Source organism: Accipiter gentilis, chromosome 27 (genome assembly GCF_929443795.1).
Source record: "Accipiter gentilis chromosome 27, bAccGen1.1, whole genome shotgun sequence".
Classification (NCBI taxonomy): domain Eukaryota; kingdom Metazoa; phylum Chordata; class Aves; order Accipitriformes; family Accipitridae; genus Astur; species Astur gentilis.
Window position 1 is genome coordinate 14,579,752 of NC_064906.1, and position 12,269 is coordinate 14,592,020.

Sequence of the window (12,269 nt, forward strand, 5' to 3'; positions counted from 1 at the left end):
AGCACCGAACACAAATGGAAGCCCGTTGCCCGCTGCCTCTCCCGTGCCCCCTCCCCCTTGGCAGCAACTGACCAGTTTCTTTAATGCGCACTTGTTTGCAGAGTCCCGGAGGCATTTTTTTTTTCCTCCAGCGTGCTTCAACCCTCGTTGACGCAGCCGAATCTCATGAAAATAATGCAGCCCCGTAGCATGCTATAGACGATGCTAAAAATACTTCTGTTCTCAGGGAGGGGAGGATCAGAGCGTTGGGCACATTGCGGCAGGTTGGGGGCTCCGGGGGGTTTGTTTTGGGTTGGGATGGGGGTCTTTTTTTTTTTTTTTTTGAGACAAGCACTCCAGCCTCATCCGAGAGTGGTGTCAGGCATCGGTGGGTGTGCCGGCTGCACTCACTGACTTCTTGTTTCCAGCTGGGCAAGGCTATTGTGAGCGTATTCAGCCAATGCACTCATGAAACTGGATAAATGGATTAGTGGATCAGAGACACCATCGGCATCTTCAAAAGGAAAACAGCAGCCTGCAAAAAGACTGACATTTGTGTACTGGGGCAGAGGGTGTGTGAATGCTCTGCCTCCTCCAAAGGGACAAGACAGTGATAAACTTTCCACACTGACCACCTCACTTTGTGCTACAATTGACCAACAAAATAAATGGATTGCTTCATTGTTTTTGAACCGTAGGCAGCGCAGGGAAAGCGCTACTTGCGCAGCAACAAAGGACAATGTATTGTGTGGGGCCAACAGCTCAAAATAAAACCTTTAATTATCTACGGGTCAGCCATAAATCTGGAATAAAAATAAATGTTACTTTTTAAACTCGCCTTTAATTCTACACGGAGTTTACACCGGCGCTTTCTATTCTCTCAGGAGAGGCACTACCAGGACTTGGTGTGTGCCCCGCGTTTGCATTTTTGCATTAGCTCGACTCCCGAGGAACACGTTGGGAAACAAGTTTGCCTATCAGACATGAAGGATGTCTGTAATGCTAATTAAAGTAAGTAAAAACAGATAAAAGGTGTATTTTTTTTTCCACTTTTTTTACAAACGCCTATGCACGTATTCTCTTCACACGCACAAAAGAGATGCCAAAACTAATATTAATAACGGTGACGGGACTCGAGTAAATTAATTCCTCACAGAAGTACATTGTTTAGTTTTAAGAGCTCATATTTTCGAAGTCTTAAATTTTGAATACCTATTTCTATGGGGTTTTCAGCCTCCTGGTACTTCCAGCGATTCCTGTCCACATGGCTGGTTTTACGGGCAAGCTATGAACGGCACTGCATGGGGGCACCGCACAATGGGGAACACCAACCTCGCCAGGAGCCGTTCCTGCAACTTTTCACTGCAAAAACACGCCACGCGGGCCACATTTATTACATGTTCCAACGTTTTACTTGATTTGTTAGTCCCAGGTAAGATTTACTGCCGAAACGTAAAACTTGGCAGCTCGAAGACGGGAATCGGGCCCCACGTCCCTCCTCACCGCAGCCCCTATGGAGCCGCCGCCGGCCGCAGGCCCTTCCCGGCAGAAGGGGGGACCGGTGGTCCCTCATGGCTGCCTCCCGCTTCCCGCAGACCGGCTGCGACCTGCCCCAGCTGGTTTACAACCGCAGCCGCCCGACCCATGGCGGGTTTCGGGGCCTGGCGGGGTCTCGCCTCCGTCCGCTGGCAGGCCTGAAGGGAGGCGGGCAGTGCCGGACGCGGGGTGGTCGCCTCAGCCCCAAACCAAGCCGCGGGGCAAGGGGGAAGGAGGAGGAGCGGCGGGGCCCATGTTTTGAGGCTCCATTTCGCAGGGCGCTTCTTACTCGTTGGCCCTTCCCTTGCGCTGCTTGTGTGCCTCCCGCCAGCCCCGGGGCCATTCTTTACGCCTCGCCTTTTCAGGGCGTTTGGGAATTTAAAAAAAAAAAATTTTTAAAAAAAACCCCAAAATTATAAAAATCCCCTAACAACACTGGAACTAGCCAGGCGACGGAGACTTCCTTTAACACCTTCCCTCCCCAGCCGGCCTCCGCCATGACACCCCGGGGCGAGCTGGGCCCCGTAGGCCAGACGGGGCCCAGCCCGGGTAGGCCTCAGCCCCTTCTCCGTCAGAGCCCTTCCCCATCTTGGGGGTGCCCACCCGCCATGGCAGGCACCGGGCAGCCCGCCTCACCTCTGAGGCGAGGCATCCCCAGCCCAGCACGGCCCTTTCCCGCCTCAGCCTGAGTGAGGGTGTCGGGGAAGGAGGCAAGGCCCCGGCGGACCCTTCCCCAAGGAGCGAGGCTGGCCAGGGTGGGGAAGCCGCCTCGTTCTTTCAACATGTTTAACGCGGGGCCGGTGGCCGGCAGCGGCGAGGAGCCATCTCCTCCTGCCGTGTGTCCCCCCCAACCCCGGCCTCCCCGCCCCCGCCGCTCTGCGTTCTTTGTAATAGTCTCATCTACAAGGACGATTGAAACTTTATAGCGCATGATTCATAGAGCGGGGCTGCGCTCGGAGCCGCGGTGCATATTACATTAATCAGTGTCAGGCCACTAAAACAGAGATATGAATATGAATTCTCCATATTGCAGGGGAGATAAATGCGCTTGTGAATAATTGATCGGCGCCCATGAAAAAAAAAGAAGAAAAAAAAAAGGCTGGGGTTGGGGTTGGGGGGGGGGGGGGGGGTCGAGAGGAAAACACGGTCACACAATGAAAGTTACGGGGAGATGTAAGGAACCCCGCGATGGGGGCTGCTGCAGGACCCGGTGGCGGCGGAGGGGGTGTACAACTGTACAAGTTGGGGAGGCAGTGCGTCAAAAACTCAACCGGAGCAACAAAAAGGGATGACGGGATCACGGGAACCAGACGCTTTAAGCACATGCACCCTCCTAATTTTCTCTTTCCCTTTCTCCTGGCTTGTTTGTGGGTTGTTTTTTGGTTGGGTTTTTTCCCCCCCCCCAGTTAAAAATAGACTTCTTTTTCAGAATAAAATAGAAAAAGAATAAAAAAATGAGGCACGCATACCAATGAGCACGTTTCATAACTACGTCCCTGTGACAAAGCCAAATCCCCGTAAAGCTGCCGTTTGCTTTTAGTACGTTCTGGCAACTGCTAGTTTCGGAGTTCACTGAACTCGAGATTATATCAACTTTTCAGTGTGCTTTCTTCACAGATTTCTGCCATTCTTCTGTTAATGCTAAGTAAATAATAACTGAAACAAGACAGGGAGACAATTTTTACTGGAGGAGGATGGAGGATTATGCAAACACGTTTGAAAAATGTTTTCTGCCACCCTCTTAAAGAGCACGAAAATGTATCTTGGCACTCGGTTGTTGTTCTAAAAGAAGTATTGCTTCATGTAGCTCCCATCCGATTCTACGCAAATTTTCCTATTGACTTTATTTATCAGGTTCTGGTACTGTCATCGCTTTAAAAAAAAAAAAAAAAAAAAGAAAAATGTAGGAAACTAGGACTTTCCAATTTACTCTTATCAGCTCGAAGCATTCCCAATTAAGGCGAATCGTTTAGCTTAAGCTTCTCCTTTATTATTCTCCCTACGCTCTGGTATTTGCTGGTCTACATCTGCCAGGGTGGATCTCGATGAAAACGGAAAATATGACAGAAAAACTACAAATTATTTTCCTGCCAGGGTGACGTCAACGATCATTCCTCGCACGTGACAAGCGAAACCTAGGGAATGTGGAGCTTCCCCCCCCGGCTCCTTCCCAAAACCGGCGTGGGGGGTTCCCGGCGGAATGGGGGGGGGGGGGGGGTTGGTGTGTGCCCCACTCCGCTCCACGGTTCCGCACCGTGGGTGTGCGGTCTCCGAGGGCTCCCTGCGGTAATTAAACAAACGCAATTACCTCTCCTCCTCCAGGTGACACCTAGGCTAAAGGCAACAGCCCCCGGGGACCGCCGGGCCGCTTTAGGCACGCACCCACGCGAGACTTTTTCTCACTTGACCAACACGGACGTTTCTCAGCTCGGCGCTGCAGCTGCCCTCACTACTTTTCGGCATTCCCTTTTCTAAGGTGGGGGGGGGGGGGGGGGAAGCCGCTTGTTCTCCCGTCCAGAAACTTTGGAAGCGGCTCAAGCACCCTCCGTCCGACCACGCAGCCCACGATCCCCAGGGGGGTTCCTCCTGGGCTGACCCCCGCCCCGCCTTCGCCAGCCGAAAAAGGGAGATGGGGGGGAGGCAGGAACCGAGTGTTTTCGCCCCTCCGGGCGCGGTGGGGAGAGGCTGTGGACGGCGCTGACCCGGAGGGGGGCTTCGTTCACCCCCTCAGCTGGTTGGGGAGGGAAGCATCGCGGCTGGTGGGTGGGTGGGAAGGGGGGGGGGGGGGGGGGGGGGAGTGGGAAAATCAAACAAGCAGATGGGGAAAAAACAAGAAAAAAAAAAAAAAATCAAGTTCTGCAGCAGACTCTGCTCTCGAGATGCTGAGGCTTCCAAAGGCGGAAAACTGCCAAGCAGATAACTATTGGGAATTATCACTCTCCGGAGGATAATCAAAACTGGAAGCACACTCCGGAGGATGTTGCCGGCTTTCTGGCTGGATTAAAGGCAGGCAGCCTCCCCCCCCACCTTCCTCCCCCCCATCCCCGGCCGAGCCGAGCCGAGCGGTTCCGAACGGAGCCGAGCCGAGGGGGCCGGGCACCTCCGGCTGCCGCCGCCGGGCGAGGGGACGGCGCCGCCCGCAGCCGACAGAGGGCGCTGCGAGCCTGCCCAAAGCCCGGCCCCGCTCGGAACCGTTCGGCTCCGCTCGGAACCGCTCGGCGCAGCCGAGCGGTTCCGAGCGGAGCCGAACGGTTCCGAGCGGGCGCAGACCCCCGCAGGCACCGAGACCCCCGCTCACGGTCCTTCGCTCTCCGCAATTAAAAATCCCCTCTCCTCCCCAGCCAATTTGGCACCTTCGCTCCGCCTCGCAGAGCCCTCTCTACGCGCCATCTCCCCTCACGGAGGGGAGCCGGGGCGGTCCCCGGCCGTACCCCGGCCCGACGGGTTGCTCGGGGCCGGCTGTGCAGCCAGCGAGGAATTTGGGAACCGGGGCTGAGGGAGGGGGCGAGGGGCAGCAGCTACTTTTTTTGTGAATTGGTGGGAGAGAGAAAGCAATTCCGTCAGGTTTACACCAGCGCTGACCTGACGCGCCGTTCGGCTTTACAGGCGTGAAGTCTTTTTTCTCTCCCCCCCCCCCCCTTATTATTATTTTTTTTTCCCCAAAACCTCTTCCCTCTCCCTCGTCCTCACTGCAAGCCAAGTTATCATGGTTCGGTTAAAACTGTAATATACTCTTTTGTTGGAACCGTTACCCACGCGGGACTGCCTGGGATTTAGGAAAAACAAACCAGCTAAATGCCAAAAAGCAAACTAATTGATGCTACGCTGGGAGCCGCAGGATGTCAAAATGCGTCTGTTTTCAGAGACAGCCCTTCAGATACCCCGCACAAAATCTGTTTCGTCCGATCTGTTTCTCTGATCCATCTGAAAAACGCAAAAAAAAGTAGAAGCCTACCGCCTCCGCTGCTTTGTCAACAGATCCCTAAGCGATAGTTTACCGAGCCCCCTCTTTGCTTGCGATGATTTTGCAGCTAAATCAAGATCAATATTCTGACCTCTGACAAGAATTTTATTAATATTTTATTTGAAAATCTCATCTTGTTTCCGGCAAGTCCTAGGCTGAGGTTGGTTCAGTTTGGATAGGGCGTCACCACATTATTTCTTAATGACTTTCCCAGCTGCTTCTTTCCATTTTCCACCATCAACAACCATCTGGTATCTTATTAGCACCTCAATGCTCATTTAGTGTTCTCATTTAGGAGAAAAAAAGAAGTAAACACTCAAAATATTACACATTTTAACGGACCGTCTTTGGAAGATTAATGCCTTTATAAACCGATAGATTGTCTCTCTCAGTCTCTTTTTAACCAACAGATCGGAATCGCAGAACTTTCTTCTGGGAAGTGCAAGAGCTGCCATCTTTTTTTTTCTTTCTTTCTTTCTTTCTTTTTCCTTTTTTCTGCTAAGACTATGCTTAATCTCCCAGGGAAAGATCGTCCACGGTCGTATTTCCTCTGTGTTTATTTAAAGCGTAAATCATTACAAATAATTCTATTTCCTCATCTATTGGGTTTTTCGGCTTCGGTCGGAATGTATACCAAAGCACTAAAGCTCTTGATCCAATTTAGGAACGGACTCGGACAGCAGAGTTACACGCTAGGTAACTGTGAGGAAATTTGTCCCTTCCATTTTCAAGAACGTATTTTATAACGTAAGTGGAAGTCAGATCAATTTATGTTGGGAAAATGGATCCTACAGGACACGTCTGATTCATCACAATTGAAAAAAATATCTTTAATTTTACTAGGCAAGAACCAGCTTCACTCAGCTTCCTAACTCTAACGTGTCCGAAAAGGGAAGCTCGCAGCTTGTTTTCGATAAAATAGCTACAAGAGTCATTAGAAGCTCGGATTTGGTATTTTCAAGTTTCACTTACCCAAAGGCAAAAAGACTTGACTTTTTAGAAAACAAGTTATAAATGTTTGAATAGATTTGTAATATACTTATAAGATCTGCAGCAACAGAATACATACCTGAAGAGAGCTCATAATTTCATTTAGTTTATTAGACAAAAATATATGATTTAGACAAGTTTTGCTGACGCGCTATTTACAATCTGAAATCACTCTATATACAGAAAAAACACAAACACATGGGAAACATTTACCAAACAAATAATCCAAGAATGGTTAGAATAACACGATCTGAAATGGTACAATGAAGAAGGGGATCCATCTACAGATTTGTGTAATCGCTTTTATGGATTTGCACCACCTTATTGCAAAAAGAGATTGATGGGAGTCGTTTATATCTTTTCCTTTTTTTTTTTTTTTTTTTTTTTTCTTTTCTGTCCTTAATACCAGTCTCTGTAATATTTTTTTCACCAAACCATTTAATCAAGCGGAAGGGAGAGCTGTTAAAATTCTCGGTGTTCCCTCTTGCTGAGCCAAAGAGCTGCAGGGGGGAAGGGAGGAAGGGGGGGGGAAAAAAAAAAAAAAGACGTAACAATCTTTCAGAAAAAAAAAAAATAAAAAGAGAGAGAATCCTTTCCTATAATTGCCTGTCTATTGCTATAGCATCCTAGTATTAGTTAATTGCACAGAAATCATTGTCACTGGTGTAATTAACACAAGATCTTTGAGGTCTGTTAAGTTTCAGAAAAGTTACAGGCTGGCTATGTACAATTGCAATTTAGCCTAACTTTGAAAAGATTACAGCAACTTCTGTGTTTTTCTTGTTGTCTGTATGTATTATTATGGTGATGATTAGGTGTTATAATTAGTCTTTATTATTCAAACACTCTGTTTCACATAAGTAACATTCCTGCAGTGAAAACAAACAAACAAACTCACTTGTCACGGACAGGCTGGAAGGGCGATTTTAGCGGCTGAGGTGGGGATTCAGTTCTTGGTACATTTTCTCTTTCTAGAAGAAGACAGAAGGAGAAAAAAAAAAAAAAAAAAAACAAACAACAAAAACAGGAGAACCATTTTAGAATAGCAACAATAAAAATCTGGACAGTGTGCAGAGAACACACCTCCCTCTCACCCTCTTGTTCAGACGTGTGTAGGTATATACGTGTTTGTGTGTAGAGCACTGTTCCCTACTTTCAGTATTTAAGGAGTATGCAAGCTTTTCTTGCCACATTTTTGACTGTCATAGAAATTATTGGGAGATGAGGGTCAGGAAGGAGGGAAGGGAAGCAAAACTCACTATGTTTCACAGCGCTAGTCCCACATTCTCATCTTATTTGATGGGCGTATAGGCTGAGAATGTAATAGCCCACATGAAATGGGCTTAATGTATGCAATCAACATGCTCCAGGAGAAAAAAAAAAAAAAAAGAGAAAAAAAAAAAACCAAAACAAAACCAACCAACGCTAGGGTAAACTGTAACTCCGTTAAAAGCAATCAGTTACACCAGGGCTGGATCTGACACCATTCCTCAAGGAGAAGTTCATGTGCCTGTGTTGGGGGTGGAGGGAGGAGTGGCTGCCTGGTGCATTCATTACCTATGTGTTTGGGACTGGTCCTCTCGGAAGGTTTTTCACTGCTTAGGGCTCCCAGGGTTGCTGTTAAAACAGAAGGTTGTTGCTGGGCCTGGAGGTGGTGATTATGATGAGCAGCGTGGTGGTGATTTACTCCCAAAAAGGACCTCACATTTAGCAGGGAACTTTGAGTGAGGAAAGCCCCATTTGTCCAGTTGTGAAATTTGCCAATCTGGCACGTGTAGAGTCCATGGCTAGGGAGAAAAGCGGGGTGCTGGATCTGTGGGGAAGTGTGGTTAACCTGGGGAGGAGGGGGCGGAGGGGGAGAGGATTTCAGGGCACCGTCGGGACTGGTCGCCGTCTCTGCCAAAGACCAAATCTTGGGTTTGCTGTGAGATGGCATCTGTAAATTGTTCTGTCCCCCGGGACTGATGATTCGCGTGCTGTTGTCAGAGGCCTCCTTCACCATGGCCAGCGCGTCTTTGGGTTTCAGCCCTTCGGAGCCCGACAGTGCCAAATCCTTCTCCTTTTCCAAGTGCTCCTCTTCGCTGCTTTGTCTCAGGAGCTCGGGCTTCTCCTCCTCTTCCTCGTTGCTCTGCTCCCCATCGTTCTCGTCGATCTTGTCGATGTCTATGCTCTCCAGGTCGATTTCCTCGTCGTCTTCGTTCTTCTCGGGGTCCCCCTCGTTGTCACTCCCGAAGAGGTTCGCGTCTTCTTGGTCCTTACTCCTGGAGCCCCAGGTGACCTTGTTCTCCTTCTTGAGCCGGCGGCGGGCGTTGGCGAACCAGGTGGAGACCTGGGTGAGGGTCATCTTGGTGATGATGGCCAGCATGATCTTCTCGCCCTTGGTGGGGTAGGGGTTCTTGCGGTGCTCGTTGAGCCAGGCCTTGAGGGTGCTGGTGCTCTCCCGGGTGGCGTTTTTGGGCCGCCCCGGGTCCCCGTACTGGAACTGTCCGTAGGGATAATAGCCGGGGGCGGTGTGGGCAGCAAAGGTAGCAGGGTGGACACCCGGATTATCTTTCAGCTCGTACTGGGAGCCCTGCAACACATTCAGACAAGCGGAGAGGAAAAAGCACATCAATTATCTCGTTAGCGTCTCTAACAGACCTGAATAGGCTACTCCGGGAGCCAGAGTACGCCTTTGAGCCGTGCAAAGGGTCTTCGCAGGCAAATTCGGCCCTCCCCGCTCCAGGCTCTTCACGTTTAGATCTGACAGAGGTATTCCCAAACGATCCCCCCTTCTTGCAGGGAAGGGAAAGGAGAGGGGCTAAGCCGGGCTCCGCCAGGCGTAATGCGTATTTTCGCCGCAAACCAAATCAAACCAAAGGACGGAAAGGCAGCAACTTCGCCTCGGCGAGACGGTTTACTGTGCCCTCGAAATTCTCAGGCAGAGAAAGCAGGTACTACACCTCGGTTACAAACTCCTGCCTGCGCGCAGCGTCGCGTTTCTCTGCAAAATATCCAGGAGGATATTACCAATGCATGCAGAGCATTCTTCCTTGGCCCCAGATCTGCCTTTAAAAGGAGTTGGCGTGAGACGAGCCCGGGGAGATGAATGCACAACTTCACTACGAAGACACTTACAATGTAAGAGATTTTCCACACACAAGCCAATCCCCCCCGCCCCCGCCTTCGCCCCCCCAAATCATACGCTAAGATTCTGGTGTAAAACATTAACTTCTAACTGTTGGAAGAGCCTTTAAACTCTGGAATGGCAACTGATCCACGCATTGTAGAATATGGATAGGCAGACACTTTATCTCATAAGTTTTACTTTGATGTGGGCAGAGCAAACACAAATTGTTTACAAGCGTTTAGAGACGGTGATTTATTCGCAATCAATATTCTTTTTATCATCAGTAGTAAAACACAGCAAGTCAAATTATCCCATCAGGTGTTTTGGTAAATAACATTTTATCTTTCTAGCAACCTCATTAGGCCTCATTATTGCCGCAAATTGTCCAGATATTAACTTAATATTTTAGCCCTCCATTTACAAAGTCTCTGCGTTTTAGAATTTATTTCAAAATATCGCCGTCATGGTAAATCACTCTAGTAAAATGCCAGGATACTTTGCAAGGAGGAAAGGGAACTGTTCCTAAAGAGCTAACATTCGAAGCCGTTTTCTTTTTTTCTTGCTTCTACTACAGCCTCGCGCTTTTTTTTTTTTCTAGTCCAGAAAGACGTACTAAGTATTACTCTTGCGAAATTTGTGTCAGCCTTAAAAACGAACCTCTTCAAAAATGTCCGCGAAAGAAACTAACCTAACTTTGTCAAGCAGTTAAAAAGGACCGTGTATTTCAATTTCAGAGGCAAAGCTTATACACAAAGAGAAGCCCGATGTAATTTTTGTAATGTGTTACAGAGTAGGCTTTCTGCACTCCCTTTATTCCGCTGTCTTTTGTTATTGTTGCTGAAATGATATTTTTTTGTGTAATCTCTGCTGGGAATTCTTTTGAAGAAGCCACTTGTAAATCACTCATTGCTGCCGTCTCAACTTTTACTGCATTTCCAAAATCAAGGTTAAAAAAAGTAGGAAACGCATGCTGTTAGAAGTGCCTTCGCAGGAAATGTTTGCAGCACCAAATGATCTGTTTTCAGATGCTGACCCTTGTTCGACAGCGTATCTCCCTACTTGCCGACATCTATGTATTAAAAACCCTCGCAAGTTACGCCTCGCGTGCACCCGGTTATAAATATTCACACTTTTATGTTTCGGGGCGGGGGGGGGGGGGAAGAGAAAAGAGGGGCATTCAGAAACTAAGTGGAACCTATGCGTACCGCCGCCGAGAAATTTGGAGATACTAGCAACGAAACCGTTTGACCGACACCAGAGATAAAACCAGTTAGTTTAAAAAGAAAACAAACAAACAAGCCGTTTCACTTTTTAACTATAGCGTTCTAAAGAAAAGGCCAAAAGAGATCCGAGGACAATCTGGGTGGCGGCAATTTGTTTTAGAGTTAACGCCAATATGCCTTTCTGCTCCCATGCACGGAATGGGATGTAGATGCCCTCCTTCGCTTGATGCAAATCCCATCTACCGTACTCGCCATCATCAGAGGAAGAAAAGTTCGGGGAAGGGAACGGGCCATTTTTAAGGCTCGAAGGAAAAGGTCGCGAAATAAACGGGCGTACCCGCTCCCGACGCTGCACTTTGGCCTTTCGGACGGAACCTGTTTATAGCTCGGCGGCAAAGAAAAGGACCCGGGGGGGTGGGGGGGGGAGAGGAGAGCGCTGGAAAGGCGATCGAAACAACAGGACCGAGAGTATCACCCGTCAACAACAACACCAATAACGACAAGGCGAGGGGGGGGAAGAAGCCGAGTTGCTAGGGAAAGCCGACAACACGGAGGCAGCAGCCCTGCTCAGCTCTTTCACCGCCAAGAAGAAAAAAAAAAAAAAAAAGACAAAAACTCGGAGCCGAGTTTTGCCCGGCTGGAACGACGGGATGGGGGCAGACGGTGCCCGTCGCCCCCCCCCCCCCCCGACCCCTCATCTCTCCCTCTCCGACCCACCGACACACACACTCCCCCCCCCCCCCCCCCCCCCCCCCAGTTCCCCGGCCATCAAGCGGTTCGGCGGCCTCCACCCGCGGGCCCGGGGTGGGTTGAGGCGGGGGGGATTGAGGTGGGATGGGGGGGGGGGGGGGGTGTAAGGCATCTCGGAGCTCACTCACCATTTGGGAGAAGAGGCCGAGGTCGGCGGTGTAGGGCAGGAAGGCGCTGTAGTTGGGGGCGCTGTAGGGACCGGCGTACATGCCCAGCACCGAGGTGACAGCGGCCGAACCGCTGCCCAATTCGGTCCCCGCCGGCCGACCCGAAGCGGCTGCGGCTGCTGCTGCTGCGGCGGCGGCTGCGGCCAGTACCCCGGGCCGGTCGCTTCCGTACACAGCCTGGCTGGCGCTGAGATACTGCGGGTAACCCAGCTGGGGGAAGGACATCTCCGGGGCGAGGGCACAGCGGCGGAGGAGGAGGAGGAGGAGGCGGCACTGGCGGCGGCGGTTGAAGCGGCAGAAATATAAAAAAAAAAAAAAAAAAAAAAAAAAAAAAAAATGCCGGGGGGGGAGGGGGGGAAGGAATTATTAAAAAAAAAAAAAAAAAAAAAAAAAGAAGGGGGAGGAGGGAGTCTGAATAGCCGGGGAGGGGAGCGGAACAAACCCGGGCTTCTCTGGATCTCTCTTTCTTTCTTTCTGTCTCTCTTTCTGTCTTTTTCCTTCCCCCCCTCTCTCTTTACTGGAGTCAGGCAGGGCGAGAGACCAGAACTCGA

The 12,269-nt window shown here is 49.9% G+C and overlaps 1 protein-coding gene across 1 annotated transcript; it reads right to left on the minus strand.

Moving 5' to 3' along the window:
• Nucleotides 1-6,515: 6,515 nt before the first annotated feature.
• IRX1 (iroquois homeobox 1) lies at nucleotides 6,516-11,984 on the minus strand. The gene is made up of 4 exons (XM_049830211.1): nucleotides 11,680-11,984; nucleotides 8,027-9,041; nucleotides 7,368-7,440; nucleotides 6,516-6,969 (listed from the first exon to the last, which is right to left on the minus strand). Exons 1-4 carry the CDS (start codon nucleotides 11,941-11,943, stop codon nucleotides 6,912-6,914), a joined length of 1,410 nt encoding a protein of 469 aa, XP_049686168.1. The 5' UTR covers nucleotides 11,944-11,984; the 3' UTR covers nucleotides 6,516-6,911.
• Nucleotides 11,985-12,269: the final 285 nt, after the last annotated feature.